The sequence below is a fragment of the Marmota marmota genome, unplaced genomic scaffold (assembly GCF_001458135.2).
Source record: "Marmota marmota marmota unplaced genomic scaffold, marMar, whole genome shotgun sequence".
Taxonomy (NCBI): domain Eukaryota; kingdom Metazoa; phylum Chordata; class Mammalia; order Rodentia; family Sciuridae; genus Marmota; species Marmota marmota.
The window spans coordinates 58404047-58425176 of record NW_025999842.1 but is presented as its reverse complement, the minus strand read 5'-3'; the positions used below and the strand labels follow the sequence as shown (position 1 = coordinate 58425176).

Below are 21130 nucleotides of genomic sequence, written 5' to 3'. Positions count from 1 at the left end.
CCAGGTGAAAAAGAAAGTGGATACAGTAGTAGAGAGTATGCTAAGGTGTTCTTCTAAGGGTGGACCATGGAATCCAAGCTGCTCAGAAAAGAAAATGAGGTAAAGATCTTAGGACTAGGAGAGGTGGTAGGATTTAAATATTCTTGTACAGCAGAAGGTGTTTCAGAAATTCCCCCACTGTGACCAAGCACAAGAAGCCCCACTCCAACAACAAGACAAGGAGGTTCCAAGAGATAGGCATTCTCCTAGAAAAATAATCTCACTTTTCCTATAGTGCCAAGGTCTTCTGGGACAGTGCTGCTCACTTTCTATTTGTGCCTAAGGTCACTAAAGGCAATTTTAATATATCAAATTAGGTCATACCATAATGGCTTTGTGAAGCAAACAGAAATTGGTTCATATTTATGTTTATTACAGTCAAGCTATGAGTTTAACTTGTGTTCATATATGGAGAAATTAAATGAATTAAAAGAAAAAATCATTTTAAATTATAATGCTTGGTGGCCCTTCAGTAGGAACAAGAAATAGGAAGAAAGCAATTGCAACTGGGTTGTGGCCTCTATCACACACTCCTATTAACTTCTAACTTACATGGGATAGAGACCCATGCCCAGCCTGAGAGATGTTCTCAATCTCCTTTTCTTTTCTTTTTTTTTCCTAAAATTAACTCTTCAAAGACAAAGAAGTCATAAAGAAACTGCTTATCAGGTATAAACATAAAGTAGCTATTGATCATCCACATCAGCATGGCCCTGGGGGACTGTACCCATAAATGAAATCACAGGGGAATTCACCTTGTGAGGTATTGAGGCTCAACCTTATTTACAGTGGTAATAATACAAAGTTCTTCATCTTCTCTTTTGATTCTGTTATTTAAAATAACAGTTTAAGAGCAAAGATTGGGTGAATTTTTTTTTTTAAATAACTTAGTCATTCTCATTCTAGATATACCTTGATTAACCTCAAGTTTGCCCTTGAAACTGACCAATGATAAAACATAATGAAAGTTTAGATGAGATTATTTGGCCAGTATACACAGACCAATTTATTTCATTCATGTAAACTCAATAGTAGAAGCAAAAGCCTATATTCAGGTTACTATTTTCAGGTACTGATTAACAAATACTCCTTAAGTACTCACGAAAGTAGTGCCTCTGCTAGTGAACATCTGCTACATTAGTTCTCTTTCATTTTAATCAGGAAAACAGGATTCAAAAAACCTATAAGCAAGTGCTGGGGGTGTAGCTCAGTGGTACGGCACTTGACCAGCATGGACAAGGCTCTGGGTTCAATCCCTATGCTGCAAAAGCAAATAAAATATCTGTAATTAAAAACACACTACCTTCGCTAGATTTTTTAATCAACAGTCTACATTAGGAACATTTTAGTTTTTAATTGTACCATTTTTCCTTGTAAACTGAAGACAACTAACAAATTCTTTAGATTTAACTTGTAATCAAGTTTGATGGATAACACAAGTTTAATACTATTTCTACTTCATTCCCAAATTTTACATTTTATTTCCTCTCTAAGCTTGTTCCCCAAAAAGGCAGTAACAAATAGAATGAATGAAAAGACAAGAAAAGATACATAGGTGATACTTCCTGAAATCCTATATAACTGACAATATATTTTGATTATCTTAACTCATAAAGATAACTGGGGCTGGGGTTGTAGCTCAGTGGTAGAGCACTTGCCTTGTTTCAATTCTCAGCACCACATAAAAATAAATAAATAGAGACTGGAGTTGTGGCTCAGTGGTAGAGCGCTTGCCTCGCACTTGTGAGGCCCTGGGTTCAATCCTCAGCAGCACACATAAATAAACAAGTAAAATAAAGGTATTGTGTCCATCTACAACTAAAATAATATTAAATAAATAAATAAAAATATTTTGAAAAAAGATAAGCTGGTTAGGTATGAAATTTTTTATATCCTTTTCTCCTCAAGATTCTGTAAGTGTTGCTGTATTAACTGATGAACTCTGTATCTAAACAATACATACTAAATTTAGGCTATGCAAAGCACTGCATTTTTCCTCCTTTGTACATAATTTGTTGAAGGGCTTTGTTTGTGTTTTGTTTTTCAAGCACGAATACTTACATGATACTTAATAATTATTTTAAAACACAAAGGATGAATCCAAATAGGTGTCATTTCTTATTCATTTTGCTTGAGACATAATACATCTTTCTGACCCATGTACCCTCTGCAGGTTTTCTAGTTATTTATTTATTGCCCCCAGCATGGAGAGTTTTCTTCGATTTTGTTTGGATTATTAATTTTGTTCTAATTGCAGTAGTTTATTTTTGAGAAACAATGAACAATCAATAGTTGCTACTAAATTTCCATTCTCTTCACCTCACATTTTCTCTTCCATTATTTTCCTTTACCTTTTCTCCTCTTTTCATCTCATCCTGCTGCCTTTTCATTTCTCCATTCTCAACTTGACCATATGCCTATGGCCTTTTTCATTATAGTGAGGACCTTGAACAGTTTTCTAAAATTTCTTTTTGTTTCCTATAGTAAGTACTTTTCTTTTCTGTTCTCTTCTTCATGTAAGTTTTCAGATTGCTATCCATTTCCTTTGTTCTGTGGTCAGTTTCAAGGGTTGCATATTGTTATCTTTCTTTTTTTTTTCTATTTATTCAGTGTGGAACAAGAAAATATTTGTCTAACGCTGGTATTTTTAAACATAGGATATGTAGATCAATCTGGGGTCACTCCTTTACTTGAGTGAATTTCTTGTCCCTGATCTTTGGTTGAAAATGTTTATATGTACAAGTCTAGCTCAATTTTGTATTATTCTGTAGGCTTGCATGTTAGGAACCTCTGCTTTATTGAGAAGCATTGTTCCTCCTCACAGGTTGGTTCTGGCACTCTGAAACAAAGGAGGAGACATGTATCACTCGACCATGGGGATACATTCTGAGAAATGCACTATTTGGTAATTTCATTAGGGCACAAACACCACAGGAATACTTGCACAAACTAGATAGTGTGACCTACTACACCCTGACACTACCACTTTTAGACTACTGAATTCTGCTGGCAATCATGACTCAACATTAAGCACCTGTCTACTTAAGCATAGCTAAACATAGAAAAGACATGGTGAAGACATGAGGGGAGAGTGATACTGTAGCTCTTCCAGGACAACATCTTATATGCAGTCTGTCACTGGGTGAACACCTTTAGACAGCTAATGACTGTACCTAAAAATGAACCCAGACATCCCAGAGCACACTGCTGCAAGCTCTTCCTGCTAGCAACCACCTACAGCACTTTATCTGGCACAGTCTAATCCCAGGATGCCATGCACTTCTCTTAGCTCTTGTCAGACTTGTTTCCTACCCAGCTGTTTTCTACTTTAATCATCAAGCAAACAAATTCAGGCTGCCTTTCAGGTCTGCACCCTGGAATAAGAAGTCTTTCCAGACACTGTGAGTCAGAAACAGAAAAGAGTTTTATGGACAACGTCTCAATTGTTAGACCAGCAGATGCGGGGTGGGTCATGATTCCATGCTTGACTCCTGTAGTCCTGGCTTTTATGGAAATATTCTCTTAGATTCTGGAAAAAGATTGACTATAAATTCCAACTTTTTGACATTATTATGAATTTTCCTACTTTCCATTGTATACCTAAAATTTTAAATATCCATCTCTATATATTTATGTCTATATTTACTTATCTAAGAGATCTTACTCCATAGTCTATTAATTTAATTATTGAATTCTTTATCCCTTCTAAATACTATTAAGCAATTGGTCTCTTCCTAAAATGACCACAGTCCTATCAACTCATGGTTTTTGTGCCTAGTCACAGGTACACATATAATAATTAGAATAACAGATAATATTTATTTATTAAGTTCTTAATACATATTAAGTATTGGCATTGGGTTATACCATTTACATACCTTGCCTCTTTTAATCCTCACAACAATCCTATGTGGTAGGAACTATTCTTACTTCTGTGTAGTCAACAACAACAGCAACAAAATAGTAACATTAGGGCTTTCAGAAGGTAATACATTTGACTCAGACAGCTGGTGGATGGAAAAGTTGGGATTAAAACTCAGTTTGATTCCTGAACCCTGGCACTCACCTCACATAGTATAAAGCCTAATGGATATATAATATTATACTAATTGATAAATAATATGTTATATATAATTCTCCAATAAACTGGCAGCAAAATTTGCTAAGAACTCATATTCTAATAATTATCATTTTATATATCCAACTATAAATTAATGCTTTGAAACAAACATGTTGCTTCATCATATACAATTATCTGCAAGTTAGCCAGAGACTTCTGTACACATTTGTGGTAGGAAGTTTCAATGTAATAATTTTTCCCGTATTCTCTTTGGTAGATCTTTGCATACTGCATGAAGCAGCTTCCTTACCTTTGATTTCTTCTAGGCTTAACCAATGAGAAACACTGACAGGAGACTGGACAGAGGAAAGAAGGGATGGTTGGAGGTCTATGTTTTGCTCACCTCCCATTCCCCAGGGGATCCTGCACACTGGATGAACACTAAGGGTCTCTGCTGCAGGTCTAGCATAATAACCTGCTCTCAGTTTCTAGCCTAGTTTTTTTGTATGCTGTGATCTCTACATCCTTCCCACATTATAAAAATGATTCCTTCCCTACACTCATTCAAATTGCCAACTCTCTCCTCTACCTTGACCTGCTATGATATAGAAGTTATTTATTCTGGCATAAAATATGCTTTAATGTTTTAGAAGAGGCTGCTTTCCCATTCTATATGGATTCCAAAATGTTCATATGTCTTTTTTTTGAAACAACAAGTATGTACAAGTGCAATTACATAGAAAAGGATGTGTAGTATTACAGCAAATACACTTACCTTGGACCCCTGAATGCTCAGGAGCCAATTTTTCAAGTTGAGCCTAATGAATCACTCATGACTAAGCTAAGGGCAATTTTAATGCATAAGGAATGGACTATGCAGGCAGATTCATGTTTGCTGTACACAGAAAGCCACTCTGCTCTCTTCAGTCATCTCAATTCTACACTAATTAAGATGTTCTAGGCACCTAAAGATTTATATTTGACTCAAGTATGAGTCCAAACCAAATGTACCTAATATCACTGAGTTATAAAAACATGGAGTCAAAGGTAGCTAGTCACTTACATTTATGAAATATATGGCGAAAAATTTTCAGTTAATGTACTAGACAGGAAATTGTGAGGCTTAAGCACCTGGAGTGACTATTGGTATTATTCTTCTACGTATGTTATCAGAATACAAATAAATCAATATTCCAAGTATAAGAGAAGATGAAAAATTGATTTAAAGTTCAGACATTCCCTTGAGACTTTAGTATAATTACTCCACCTCTAAGAATTTATCTAAGAAAACCTTCATAAGTGTATGCAAAGATCTATGTATATATTTCATATTCACTGCAACAATTAATAGAAATACCCATTGATGAATAGGCAATAATTTAAAATGATGTCATGAAAGAATGTACAATGGCATGGAAAACTGTTATAAAGTATTTTAAATGGAAAAAAATAGATATTAAAACTATATATAGGCTACTTCTGTGCCATCATCAATGGAGTGAGTTGGCCCCTGTCAGTCTCACTAATCACTAAAAACTCTGAACGGAATACAAAAAGCAGCCACCTGAGGACTTTGAAAAGCACACAAGGGCGGGCAGATAGGGAACAAAAGTAAAAATGAATCAAGGCCCATAAGGGGGAGGTTCCGGAAGTTTTCTTCTTCTTTTTCCCCCAGATCTGACCTGAGAGCAGACTGATGCCTGGAACCCGGGAGCAAGCGCTGAGGCAGAAACTGCAGCCAGGTAACGGGGGAAGAGGCGGCTGAGAGCTACAGCTCATGTCCCCCCCACCCCCACTTTTTTCTCCTCAGTGTGGGTAACTAAAACCCCAAGAAAAGTCTCTCTCTGGCCAGAGAAAGTAGGAAAAAGAAAGCCCTGTTGTATAAACCTAAGGCGGAGGGGCACGTTTTCTCTCTCTCTTCTCACTGCCTCACTCTGAAGCATGTGTGGACTGCCTGACAGCTGAAATCCTGAGAGGACGCCATACTTCTGACCAGAGGAACCAAGAGAAAGGCTATTTGAGAGCTGTAGAGGGGGACACAATCACAGATAAAAACCTGAAAAGGCTCAGTGCATAATTCTGCATATGCACTTCTGTCCTGGACACAACTCAGAACAGACCTAATCAAGCATTGTAGAAGCCTCAAGACCTGAAATACCACATAAGCCACTGCTGACGTCCCAGAGTAATTCCTGAGTGGGCCAAGCCACAGTCCGAAACAAAAAGCTACCAAAATCTTTGAAATCTCTGCTGGCACCAGAACATCCGTGAGCTATAGAACATGAGATCTGAACCTAAACAGGTTGACAGCCTGCTACGACAGACAAGAATCAATACTCTCTATAAGGTTTTAAAAGAACCCAGAATCTCACAATGTAACATCCAAAATGCTCTGGGTATAAGCCCAAATAACTTGACAAAGAGCCAGGAAAATCAGACCAACATTAAGAAAAGAAAAAGGTCATTAATAGATGTCAATTCCAAGATGGCCCAGATATTGGAATTACTAGACAGGGACTTTAAGGCAGCTCTTCAACAATGCTCCATAAAGGTAACTGTGCAAATGAATGAACAACAGAAATTTATCTTGGGAAAATAGTAACTGTAAAAAGGAATCAAGTGGACGGTTTAGAAATGAAACATATAATATCCAAAATTTTAAAAATTCACTGGGTGGGCTCCATGCAGAAAGTGGATGACAGAGGTAAGTGTCAGTGAACTTCAAGAAAGATGGGTAGAAAATATACAACCCAAAAACAGAGGGGGGGAAAAAGACTAAAAAAAGGAATGAATCCTCAAGAATAAAAATAAAGAGATCTGGCATTCATATCAACAGAGTCCCCGAAGAAGAGACAAAAGAAATAGTTACAGGGGCTGGGATTGAGGCTCAGTGGTAGAGCCCTTGCCAAGCACATGTGAGGCACAGGGTTCGATCTTCAGCTTCACATAAAAATAAATAAGATATTGTGTCCATCTACAACTAAAATATTTTTTTTTTAAAAAAGAAGTAGTTACAGAAAGAATACCTAAACAAATAATGGCTGTAAACTTCTCAAATGGGTGAAACTCATAGACTACATATTCAAGAAGCTCAGCAAACCCCTATCAAGATAAACTCATAAAATCATACCCAGACATGTAATCACATTGGTGAGAACCAAAAATAATAAGGAAAATATTAAAGGCAACAAGAGAAAAAAACATATTATATTCAAGGAAGCAACATGTTGAAGTTCTACAAATTTGTCATCCAAAATCATGTAGGCCAGATGACAATAGCACATGATCTTTCAAGTGGTGAAAGAAAAGAACTGTTACCAGAATTTTATACCCAGCAAAAATATCCTTCAATGAAGACAAAACTGAAGGAAAACTCAGAGAATCTATAGCCAGTATACTTCTTAGTAAAATGCTAAATGTAAATTATCAGGCTGATGGAAAATAATACCAAAGGTAAATGTGGATATAAGAACTGAAGAAAGAACAATATAAATGGTAAGTATTTGAGTAAATTTAATAGACTATTTTACTCTATTAACTTCCTTAAAATATTTTACTGTAACTAGCAAAAATTATACTATGATCTATGGAGTTATATAAATGCACTCAATATGATAACTATCTCAAAAAGTGGGAAGGGTAAAGTGACAAGTCTTGCATGTTTTACTTGAAGTACAAAACTAGTTGCTTTAATTAGATTATGTAAAGCTAAGTTTGTATATAGTAACCTCTGGAGCAATAATTAAAATAATACAACACTGAGGATATAGCTCAGAGGCAGAGCATATATTTTTAGTATGCACAAGACCCCCAAATAAATAAATAAAATAATAGGAGAGATATATATTTGAATAGCCAACAGATAAATTAAAATGAAGTGCAGTGTGATAAAAATATTCAAATAATCCAAATGAAGGCAGAAAATAGGAAAAGAAAAACAAAAAGAATAACAAATACTAAAATGACAAGCCTACATTCAACCATAGGTTTATTAATATCAGATGAGGAAAATCACCAAGGAAAACAGAATCAAATTGGTAATGACAAAAGAGTCAATTCACCATGATACACATTATTCCTACATGTGTATGCACCTAACATTGTTCCATGCTCCAAATTACATAATACAAAAACTGATAGAGTTGGGCCCAGTGACCCATGTCTACAACCCAGCCATTTGGTAGGCTGAGGCAGGAGGATCACAAGTTCAAGGTCAGCCTCTGCAACTTAGCAAGATCCTCTGTTAAAACCTAAAACTAAAACAAACAGAAAAGAAGCAAACAAACAAAAACCTGATAGAACTGAAATGTGAAATAGACAAACACATAATTATACTTACACAGTTTAATTCTCCTTTCTCAGTTAATCAGAGAAAACAGACAATAAATCAACAAGGATATAGAACACCTGAGACATAGTACTAACAAACTATGTAATCGACATTTAAGGAACACTCCACTCAGTAACAGCAGAATACACATGCCAAGTACACATGGAATATTCAACATGATAGGCAGGTAAAAACAGAAATCAATGAAATTGAAAATGGAATAAAAATAGGAAAAAAGCTACTCATCGGAGAAAAAAATAAAACAATAAATATTGAGAAACACTAACCAAACAGATGAAGAAAACAAAAATAAGATACATATTACCAATTCACATCTGAAGTGTGGTTATGACTACAAACCCTATGAACAGTAAAAGAAAGATGAGAATACTAAAAGGTGGAATGGACCAATTCTGTGAAAGACAAACTATCAAATATCAATTTAAAAAACAACTAATAACCTTAACAGTTCTAGGCCTTGAAATCAACCAAACTAAATTTGCAAATGAAACTTTTCAACAACAAAAAAAATTCCAGTGATTTTCAGTAGTAAATTCTACCAAATATTTCACAAAGAAGCAATACTATTTCTACTTAATCTTTTCCAGAGCACTATAGAGGAATGAGGCCAGTATAATCTAATATTGAAGCTAGACAAAGATTTTTTAAAAAGTGATGAATATTTCTCAAGAAAAGAGATTAAAAATAGCTCAAAATTATTAGCAAATCAAATGTGGTATATATAAAGAGGACAATACTTCACAATTAAGTGGCATTTACTCCAGGAACACAAGACCAGTTCAATAAGTAAAAATCAAGTAATATAATTCACCATATTAACAGAAAAAAAAAACAATAAAAACCATATGAAAATAACAGTAGATATAGTTAAACTACATGACAAAATTCAATATCTATTAATATTAAAAAGAAAATTTTCAGAAAACTAGGAATGGAAGGAAATTTAAACTGATAAATGTCAGGAAAAAAAAAACTCAATGTAACCCCATAATTACGGGCAAAAGACTAAATGTTTTTCCCAAGGAAGAAACAAGGTATATCTGCTCTCATCTCTTCTATTTAACAGTATACAGACAGTCTTAGCCAATGCAATAAAACATTAAAAAGGAATAAAAGCTATGCTGATTAGAAAGGAAAAAGTAAAATGTCTGTATTAACAGATAACATGATTATCTACATTATTTTTAAAACTCCCATGGGATCCACCACAGAGTTCCTAGAACTAATAAGTGGGTTTAACAAAATCAGAGGACATAAAGGCAACATGCAAACATCAAATATATCTCTAAATACTAACAATAAAAAACCAGAAAGTAAAATTTAACAAAACAGTATTATTTGCTTCACTAAGGAGGATATACAGATAACCAATATGCACAAGAAAAATATGAAATGCAAATTATAACCACAATCTGAAATCACTCCAATCAAACACCAATCAAAATGGCTAAAATGTACAATACTGACAACATCTGGCAAGAATGGGGAGAAACTATCATTCACACACATTTGGTGAAGATGTGAAATGGTACTGCCATTCTGGGCAAGAGTTTGGTAGCTTCTTTTAAACTAAAATTGCAACTACCATACAATCCAGCAACTGTCCTCTTGGATATTTATGCCAAAGAAATGAAAACTTAAGCTCATATAAAAATCTAAGCATAAATGTTCACAGAAGCTTTATTTAATAGCCCCAAACCAGAAACAATCCAGATGTCTTTTAATGCACAAATAGTTAAATGAACTGTGGTGTAGCCACAACCATGAAATATTACTTGGCAATGAAAAGAAACTACCAATAGACGTGATAACTTGGATGACTTTCCAGGGAATTATAGTAAGTGAAAAAAGGCAATCCCCAAAAGCCAGATTTCTATGATTGAATTTATGTAACATTCCTGGAATGACAAAATCATAAAAAGAACAAATCATTGGTTGCCTGGTTCAGGGATGAAGTGGAGGTAAAAGATAGGTATGGTCATAAAAAGACTATGACTGTAAGTTTCTATATCTTGACTGTTTCAATATCAATCTCCTGATTCTAATAATATACAACAGTTTTATAAGATGTGACCATTAGGGGAAACTGTGTAAAGGCAATACACTGGTGTCTCTGTATTTCTCACAACTCATGTGACTCTACAATTACCTCAAATAAAATGTCAATTAAATATAAAAGGATTAATAAAAATAATTTAAAATACCATTCACAACAACACTAATAAAAATAAAATAAGTATAAACCCAGCAAAATAGGTATACGAGCAATATGTCGAAAACTACAAAACACCAAAGAAAGAAATGCATTTATTTATTTTAGTTGTAGATGGACACAAAACACCTTTATTTTATTTATTTTTTTATGTAGTGCTGAAGATCGAACCCAGTGCCTCACATGTGCCAGTCCAAGTGCTCTACCACTGAGCCACAACCCCAAACCCCAAAGAAATTAAATCAGAAATCTAACTTAAGATACATATCTCATGTTCATGAATCAGAAAAATAAATATTAAGATGTCAATGTTCCCTAGATTGTTATTTAGATTCAGTGACATAATGCTAAAGAAAACAGTGGGACTGTGTGTAGATATTGAAAAAATCATTTAAAAATTTAGACAGGAAAACAAAGTAATTAGAATAGTCTGAACAATCTTTGAAAAAGAACCAAGTTGGAGAACTTAAGGCACTACTTGCTTTCAAGACATACTATAACACTACAACAGTCAAGACAGTGTGACACCTAAGGACAAAGATACTTCACTGGCAGAGAACAGAGTTCAGAATTACATATATACATAGCATGACTTAGGAATCAAAAGCCAATCAAAGGTGAAAGGAAAATCTCTTCAAGAAATGCTGTTGGAACGATTGCACATCATATAACAAAAAAAAAAGGAAAAGAAAGACTCAAAACTATAAAACTTCTAGAAGGAAAAAGGCGGGGTGGATCTTTGTGACTTTATTTTAGGCAAAGAGTTCTTAGATACATCAAAAACAGGTTCCAGCTGGGCTCAGTGGTGCACACCTATAATTTCAGTGGCTTGGAAGGCTGAGGCATAAGAATCGCAAGTTCAAAGCCAGCCTCAGCATTTTAGCGAGGCTCCAGGAAACTCAGTGAGACCCTGTTTCTAATAGAAGAAAAAAAGGGCTAGGGATGTGGCTCAGTGATTAAGTGCCTCTGGGTTCAATCCGCAATACCAAAAATAATAATAATAATAATAGCTTTGGATGTCATCAAAATGATAAACTTTTGCTCTGCCAAAGATATTACTAATAAAAAGATAAGCCACAGACAGGGAGAAAATATTTGCAAATCACATATTTGACAAAGTACTATTTTTTTGGCATACATAAAATTGCTCAAAGCTTAATAATTAAAAAATCAATTTTTTAATAGGCAAAGATTTGAATCCATCATTTTTCTTTCTTTCTCTGTGTGTATTTGTGTGTGTGTGTGTGTGTGTGTGTTTTGTTTTGCTTTGTTTTGTTTTTATTTGTTTGTTGGTTGGTACCAGAGATTGAAAACAGGAGCACTTTACCTGAACTACTTTCTCAGTCCTTTTAATTTTTTTGAGACAGTGTCTTACTACATTGCTGAAGCTGGCCTTAAACTTGTGATCCTCCTGGCTCAGCGTCCTAAGTCACTGCAATTATAACTGAGCACACAACTACACCCAGCTTGCACATACTCTTTAACAATCACTCACACACACACACACACACACACACACACACACACACATACACACAGGCACACAGAGAGAGGATAAAAATGCATAGGAAAATATAGTTTAATATTATTAGTCAGGAGAGAAGCACAAATTAAAATCAAGACAATATATCACCAGGCAGACACCTTTTAGAACAGCTAAAACAGAGAAAAACCTACACTGAAAAGGACACAGAGCAACTGAAAAATTTAAATATACTTCAACTTATGGATAGATAAACAAGCTGTGGCACCCCGGAATACCACTCAGCAATCAAGTGGGACAAATTATTTATTTGCAGGATGTGAATGAATCTGAAATGCATTGTGCTAAGTGAAGGACACAGACAGACTCACAGACATGCTGTAGGCCTTATATATTTTTTCTAGAAAACAAATCTGCAGTTGGTAAGAGTCAAGGGAGGGTTTGACTATAAAGAGGCCAGCACACATGAAGGAATGCTTTTAGGTGGTTAATTGTAGCCACACAATTCTGTGAAAACTTACAGAGCTTGCACCAACAAGAATTTTGAAGTATGTGAATTAAAAACCAATTTTTAAAAACCATGTGTATACTTTGAATTTTCTTCTTAAAGTACATATATGATTGAAAAGAAAAATATCAAAATACTAACATTGATATCTGATAGGTGTAATTTCTTAAAAATTATATGACTTTTTTCCTGAAATATGACAACATATAAATGTATACACATATATGCATATATATCTGTAGTATGACTGTTTCTGTGTATGTAAATACCACCTTGAAGCACTAAAATGCAAGGAAATTAGGCAGAATTTAAGATGTAATGTATTTTCTTCCCTATGATTTCACATAAATTCGTATGTATAATAAATTTTCTTTCTCTTTTTTTTGTGGTGCCAAAGTGAGGCAAAAAATGTACAAATTCTCTATAGTCTCTATATGCATTGCTTTTGAAATTGAAAATTTCAAATTATAATGCAATGCCCTAATATCCAGAATATACAAAGAACTCAAAAAATTAAACAACAAGATAACAAACAACCCTATCAACAAATGGGCCAAGGACCTGAACAGACACTTCTCAGAGGAGGACATACAATCTATCAATAAGTACATGAAAAAATGCTCACCATCTCTAGCAGTCAGAGAAATGCAAATCAAAACCACCCTAAGATACCATCTCACTCCAGTAAGATTGGCAGCCATTATGAAGTCAAGCAACAATAAGTGCTGGCGAGGATGTGGGGAAAAGGGTACACTTGTACATTGCTGGTGGAACTGCAAACTGGTGCGGCCAATATGGAAAGCAGTATGGAGATTCCTAGGAAAGCTGGGAATGGAACCACCATTTGACCCAGCTATCGCCCTTCTCGGTCTATTCCCTGAGGACCTTAAAAGAGCATACTATAGGGATACTGCCACATCAATGATCATGGCAGCACAATTCACAATAGCTAGACTTTGGAATCAACCCAGATGCCCTTCAATAGATGAATGGATTAAAAAACTGTGGCATTTATACACAATGGAGTATTACGCAGCTTTCCTATTCTTTTGCAATATGGATTTTGCAGGGAAATGGATGGCATTAGAGCAGATTATGCTAAGTGAAGCTAGCCAATCCTTAAAAAACAAATGCCAAATGTCTTCTTTGATATAAAGAGAGCAACTAAGATCAGAACAGGGAAGAAGAGCATGAGGAAAAGATTAACATTAAACAGAGACGAGTGGGGGGAGAGAAAGGGAGAGAGAAGGGAAACTATGGAAATGGAAGGAGACCCTCATTGTTACACAAAATTACATATAAGAGTTTGTGAGGGGAAAGGGGAAAAAAAAAACAGGGGAGAGAATTAAACAACAGCAGATGGGGTAGAGAGGGAAGATGAGAGGGAAGGGGAGGGGGGATAGTAGGGGATAGGAAAGGTAGCAGAATACAACAGTCACTAATATGGTATTATGTAAAAATGTGGATGTGTAACCGATGTGATTCTGCAACTTGTATTTGGGGTAAAAAAATGGGAGTTCATAACCCACTTGAATCAAATGTATGGAAGATGATATGTCATGAGCTGTGTAATGTTTTGAACAACCAATAAAAAAAAATAATGCAATCTTAGAGAGCTAACATAAGTCAACATGAAGGGGCAGGCACATTGTCTGACATCTTATAATTCCATGCCTCCCTCCTGCATCTTATTCCACTCCCCCAAGAAGCTAATCAAGGAGTGTGTCATTTTCAAAGATAGTTCAGTCCCCACTGCACTGGTACAGGACTACGGTGCAGGTGAGAAATGAGTCCTTCAACTTCACAGCCACAGGCTACACCAAAGAAAGCAGTGGTATTATGGACTCCTGAGCAGTAAGACTTTTCCAAGCATGCTTGGATCAAAGGAACATCTGATTCAATGTGGAAAATTGTACTATTGTTCATGCTTCCACAGAAACATGTGACAATTCATGGGAACATAGAAAAACAAATGAAAACCCTCAAGAGCAGCTACCAATTTTGCTAAATGTTATACCAGGCATGGGGGAATGGTGAGGATGAGAAAAGAAGTGACCTCAACCAGTGGTCAGATGACTTTCTGTAATTTCAATAACATTTGCAACTAAGAGAGGGAATGGGTAAATCTACCACCAACCACTTCCCCAACTCTGACAAAACCAGGCCCCTGTTTTATGTTTGATCCAAAAGCAACATTTGCACAAAGGTAAGGAGGATTCTCTGCAAAGGATTAATCTCAGGATTACTTTCCAGGTTAGGAAAAAACATGATTTGATGCTTTATGCTTATGTGCACATTATGGTCTGAGCCTACTGAAGTAAAATGTGCAGATTCAACCCCCAAAAAGGAAAAGTGAAAAACAACAACAACAACAAAATCCCACCTAATTTTGTTCATGAGCTTCTGGCCTTTACATGGCATTCTGTGCTTTTCACTGGCTAAACACCATAGTTAGATAATAACATGCAAAAGCTCTTCTCAAGATATTTTATTTCCGATTTAAATTAAGTCATGAACTACAGTCAAGACTGTCTTTTATGATAAGTAGGTAAGTAAATATAAGGCTAACTCAATTGCAAAATTCTGTATACTTATGCAGTTCACTCTGCCTTTTCAACATTTTTCCAAATGTCAAAAATTCTCATGAGCCTTAAAGCAAAAAATGTATCAACCAGGTATACTTGACCATTTCCTGCTTTGAACAGCACAATCTCTTCCGCATCAGAGCCCTTATTTATCCTGCTCCTTCTGTGGTTTTCCTATTCTTTTGCAATATGGATTTTGATAACAAAAACAACAATGTACCTAGATTATATTTCCTTTAACTTCTCCAGAAATTCTTTCACCCTGCCAAATGTGTTTGGCTTTCATAAAATTACAATAAAAGAAACATCAACTATAAGGACATTCCTGTACATTCTGCCAAAAAAGTAATTTAAGGAATTATCTATCATGCTACCTGATGTCTGTTATATGAGGATCTGAGTGATAAATAACCTTGAAAAGTTAATATGTGGAAAGAAACTGTCTTTTTCCTGATAAATTGGTATGCGTCCTTTATTCCAAAGCTAGGGACTATCAAACAATTTCTTCATTTTTGCATTGGCTGCCCTAAAGCTTATTTAATTCGTTTCTCAATTGTAATACCTACCCATCTCTGTGCCTGTTTCTATTTTTTTCTTTTATTTTCAAGTTGTAAGTTTTTACATGTGTTTAATTATGTCATAGTGAAAGCCACCTTAAATATGTTTTGAAAGTAGGCAGAATTCCTACGTGAAGGCTGGGCCCTACAGCTATCCCACATTAAATTACAAAATTCCTAGAGTGGCTTTTATCAAACCAAAATGTGCAATGGAAATCACCTGATAAGCTCAGTAAAATGCAAATACTGACTCAGAAGATGTGGGGTGAAGCCAGCTCCCAGAGAAAGCGGCTCATGTGGGTCTCAGTCCACCCTTTGAGTAGGCAGCATCCTGGCAACAATATACTGCCAATGCATGAATGAAAAGTCCAGTACAGGAGGAATAATGAGGATCATAAACAGTAAGTACCATAAAACAGAGCAAAAGAGATAGCCAGATCTCTGTTCCAATCTTTAAAAATCCAACTCTCAAACCCAATATCATTATTTAATTTTTAATAGCAAACTCCCAGTTAATGTTTTTCAAAGAAGTTGGTTCTGACTTATTTGTTAGGCAATTTACCATATACATCCAAATAAAGTTCTGGTTGATATGCTGTTTAAAATTACTATTATTTTTAATATTTTGGGAGGAGACAAGAAAATAATGCTCATTAAAAAATCTGGAAAGGGAAAATTCCCATATACCCCAAGTACTAGGGTGAAGCTTCAAATTACAGCTGCCTTTTTCATTTATTTATTGCTGGTTTTATTTTGATTCTTCTTTTTTATTGTCTTTGGCAGCATCTATGAGAAGGATCACAGCAAGGAATAAGGGAACAAGTCTCCATCATTTGAAGAAAATTCATCAGTTGTAATATTTATTAAGGAAATACTGGAACATCAGTTTGTTTAAATTTTCGGGTTTTTTTCCAGATTATTTCCAGTTAAGAGGATTCCTTCCCTTAGCCTTGGCCTGGCATCTTGCAAACAATAGTTTCTGAAATAATTCACAGTTAAGAAAATGCCTAGGGCTGGGGTTGTGGCTCAGCGGTAAATTGATTGCCTAGCATGTGCAAGGCCCAGAGTCTGATCCTCAGCACCACATAAAAATAAATACAGGTATTGTGTCCAACTACAACTAAAAAATAAATATTAAAAAATATATTTAAAAACAAAGAGAAAAAGCCTAACATTTTCCAATGTTGTTCAGTCTATAAATTCTCACACTGTGCACATTACATGCATGTCTTCTCCACAGAGTTTCATGGGTAAAAAAGGTAAAAACCTACGTTTTGGTTAAAGATAAAATTAGCCAGTTATTTAATATACAAGGACTAGTAGAGTATTTTGTTTCACATTATTAAAAAAAAAAAAAAAGTTAGATTTTTTTTTTCCAGGTCAGAAGCTTTAAAGCCAAATGTATGAGTTTTCTATTGCTCCTATAACAAGTTACTATTAGTTTAGTGGCTTAAACAACACAAGTAATTGTTTCACAATTCCTGAGGTCAGAAAGTCCAAAACTGGTTTTATTGGGTTAAAACTCAGGGCTGTGTTCCTTCCAGAAACTCCAGAGGAAAATCCATTTTCCTTATTCTCAGCTTCTAAATGCCTTTCACACTCCTTGGCTCATGACCCCTCTTCCATTCAACACCAGCAATGTTGATGATCTATTTGTGACTTTCCTCCTCAGTCACATCTTCTTTCAAATGACTCTTCTGTTTCCTCATTCCATTTCTAAGGACCCTCAAGATTCTGTGGTAGTGTCCATTCCGATTGTATTTTCATCACTCTTTGAGAATAAGAATCATTCCAAAAGAACCAAAGCCATAACATTGGGCCCAGCTACATATTCCAGAATAATCCCCCTATTTTAAGGTCAGTTGATCAGCAATCTTCGTTCCCTTTGCTATACAATATAACATATTCACAGGTTCTGGGCATGAGGATGTTGAAATCTTTGGGGACCCATAATTCTGCCTACCAAACCAAGACAGTGTTTCTTTTTCCATTTACAAACTTGAACTTTCCAAAAATGATTAGGTTCTTTTACAATCGTTCAATACTAGGAAAAGAAGCTCTTGGGCCATAATAGCATGCGATTACTGGTAATAACAACGTGCTTTCCAGTTTTTGACCATGAGCTCTGATACTATTAGAATGACTTTCATACCCAAAGAGCAATGCGAATACAGCTAGAGGCCACTACCATGGAACCATCTGCACCTGGAGACATTAGTCCGCATTTCCCGACTCCCATTAGAGTAAACTGATGCCATAGAACATGGAATTCAACTGTGACTCTGCAACCAGGTTGGCCAGAAAAAGAGCCTTCTTATTAAAATTCTGAGAAGCTAAACCCTCTTCCAAATTGCTCCAATAAGCTTAGAATCATTAAAATTGTCAAAGGCACTAGGAAATAAAGTTCATTCAGTATCTTCTTAAGCACACAAAAAATGTAAAATTAAACAGGTACATTTTAGTAGCCTCATCTTTTCATGCCATCATGGCAGACTGACAAGATGGCTGTTTTAACAGCTGTATGATGCTTAAGCTCTAAGGACTTGAAATCTCTAATAAAAAGAGTAACACTTTGCATGTGAGCTTTTACAAATATATTCCAGACATACTTTCTCACAGGAACTCTTGACTAAGTATAATTATTGTATTTCAATCAGGAGCCACAAAGTGTAAAGATTTTGAAGGGTTGGCTAAAGGCCCTATACACACACAGGGCCAAATATAAATACAAAAGTACAAGTTTTATGTTTGAATCTATGGTCTAAATACTGGAATAGAAAACAAAAGTATAGTTTTGAGATTACTGATGTTTAAAATAGGCAAGTCCAATCATCAAATGTTAAAATAGAAACTGCATGACGCCACATCAGACTGACTCTACTACCATTTCATATGACATGAAGGTTACAGGAGGTGTATTGTTTCTTGTGAGCCTTGTTTTCTAACACATTAGAAGCGATGCCATTGTGAGAAAGCAGTCCTCTCTCTTGGGGTAACCAACACACTCAATTTCCACCCCTCTCACCACTGATCCATTCACTTGTTCCCCGCAAAATAGCATCTAAGGCAAGGGCAGGGCTGCGCACTGTTTGAAGAATCTATGGCTCGCTCCTTAGCAACACTCAAATGGGCCCGTTCTAAGAAAAGATCTGACTTAGGAATAGGATAAGGAGTTTTGTTCACCTAGGCCCTTAAAAGAATTCTGAACATCTATGTGTGTATTTTTAAATACATCTAAACATCTTTAACTTAAGATTAAATACTTGAAGAAGGGACATGATTTCTGGTGCTCTGTATATGGTACTTGTGTCTTTTACACATATTTACCAGAACCTTAGGGATATAGAGATAATTCATTCAATCTATGCAAAATTTTTGCATAACATAATTGGTGAAGCCAATTCTTATTGATATGCTACTCAATCCAATGAGTATTTCTATCAAAACAACTCCAATTGGTTTTCGATCAGATATGAAGATAGTCCTGGTGACAGTCACATATTTTCTGAATGCTAAAAGAAACATTCAGAAAAAATAAGAGACACAGCCTTGGCATTTGCTCCTCACCTGGATGAATGGAGAGGAAGAAAGGCTATTGGAAAGAAATTCACATGCTCAGAGGAAGATTAGTTTCAAGATTAGTTTCAAGAAAGAGCTGAAAGTGGAAGATTTGAAAATGAAAACTTGGAGCACTCCATGTGTGCCTAGGATTGCTGGGGAAAAGAATTTAAATTGCTCACTGAAATATATTGCAAATATAAGGTGGTATTCTAAAGCCGCTAATGGCTTTTTTTTTTTTTTTTTTTGAGGCATACTGAACCTTTGGAAAGACCTTAAAGTAAGTATCAAGTTCTCTTTATCAAAATGAAGGTTCAATCAAAGTGATGATAGCTGTGGTGTGTGGCCAACCTTGTGTAAATCTTGAACAGACAGTTCCAGAATTCCAGCAGCTGGTTCTGCATTTTCTCTGAGTCCTTTAGAACTCTACTGCTTTTGTTTTAATCCTCTGCCCATGCTTGATAGTCTTTGTGTGTGTGTGCCTGTGTGTGTGTGTGTCCTGATCTTAGTTACCTTTGGCCCAGAAGTTCCAAAGTCTACCCTGTGTCCCTGTGGAAGCCCTTTTAGTGCCAGAAATAGACAACCTTTAAAATAATAATAACCTATACCTGTTAAGAGTATCATGTGGTGCCAACAGAGGACCTGCTTATGCAAACACTGCAAACTTATACCAGAGGAGACCAAGAGCAGTGCACAGCCACAGTAGGAATACACTTTGAAAATCTCTCTCCCTTGATTTTTCTGGGGCAAAGGTTGCAAGGAAACTATTGACAATGGGCAAAAAAAAAAAAAAAAACANCGGCCTTACCAGATCAATGAACGTCAGAAATTTCCAGCTCCCTCCGTAGGTTTGATGCGAGGGCATTTCGATGGCCTTGTAATTGCACAGGATAGAGCAATAGGACAGCAGGATCGCCACCCGCAGCACCTGGCAGGGGACAAGCGCCATGTTCGCGAGAGGCCTGGGCGGGCCGGGCGGCGCGGAGGGCGCGCGGGCGGCGCCAGGCGCACGGGGGCGAGCGCCGTGGGAACCCGGACCCGGACGCGGCGTGACGCGGGGCAGGGGCTGCGGCTGGGCGCGTGCCCCGCGGGACCGGCGCGGCCGCGAGCGCCTTGGCGACCTGCGCGGGCGGGGTGCTGTTTGTGGGCGCTCCCGGTGGCCGGCTGCGGCCAGGCAGGCGGCGTGGCGTCATCTCTTCCGTCACCTTCGTCATTCTGCTCCGGCTTTCGCGGGGCCCGGGAGACCCGGCCGGGGGCGCCCTCTAGGCGTCCGGGAAGGGGTAGGCGGGCTCCGAGTGTCACCCAGGCTCGGGAAGTGCGCAGCGACTTGGGGAACCGCCGCTGATGGCATCTGCCGGGCGTGGAGGAAGCAGGGCCTGGCGAAGGGGCGAGGAACCTGGATTGAATCAGGGGACCCTCCTGTCAACCAGTTTTCCAGCCCCTGGGACGCGCTGCTCTGGGCCAGGCGAGGTGCCCAGTGCGGGTCCAGGGGAGGTGTCAGCTCTGTCAGGTCGCCCCTAAGTGACTCATAAATCGTGCTTTCAGGCGGGGACTACCCTGCACTGTTCTGCAAGAGGTTTACCATCCTGACAACAAACAACACAAGCTAGAATATGAACTTTGGACAAGAGATTTATAAATGTAAAGCTATAAAGAAAGTAGTGCCAGGTAACACTTTCTGCTAAAGACTCCATTCAATTCAAAAACCAAACCCATGGGCAGTAACTTAAGTCCTTGGGGCGTTAAACTCACTTTTACCCATTGACTTCCGCCGCCC

The 21130-nt window shown here is 36.8% G+C and overlaps 1 protein-coding gene across 12 annotated transcripts in view; it reads right to left on the bottom strand.

Annotated features, from left to right (window-relative positions):
* Aig1 (androgen induced 1) overlaps window positions 1-20582 on the bottom strand; it is a 236252-nt gene extending 215670 nt beyond the window's left edge. For 7 of the 12 annotated variants that reach the window (XM_048799187.1, XM_048799210.1, XM_048799198.1 and 4 more), the window contains exon 1: window positions 20162-20500. In XM_048799187.1, coding sequence (XP_048655144.1) covers window positions 20162-20302 — 141 coding nt within the window. In that variant the 5' untranslated portion in view covers window positions 20303-20500. Of the gene's footprint in view, window positions 1-1775; window positions 1810-20161 lie in introns of those variants that run through there. The other 5 variants (XM_048799249.1, XM_048799245.1, XR_007345948.1 and 2 more) reach the window with 5 other exon arrangements.
* Between the last annotated feature and the right edge of the window lie 548 nt (window positions 20583-21130).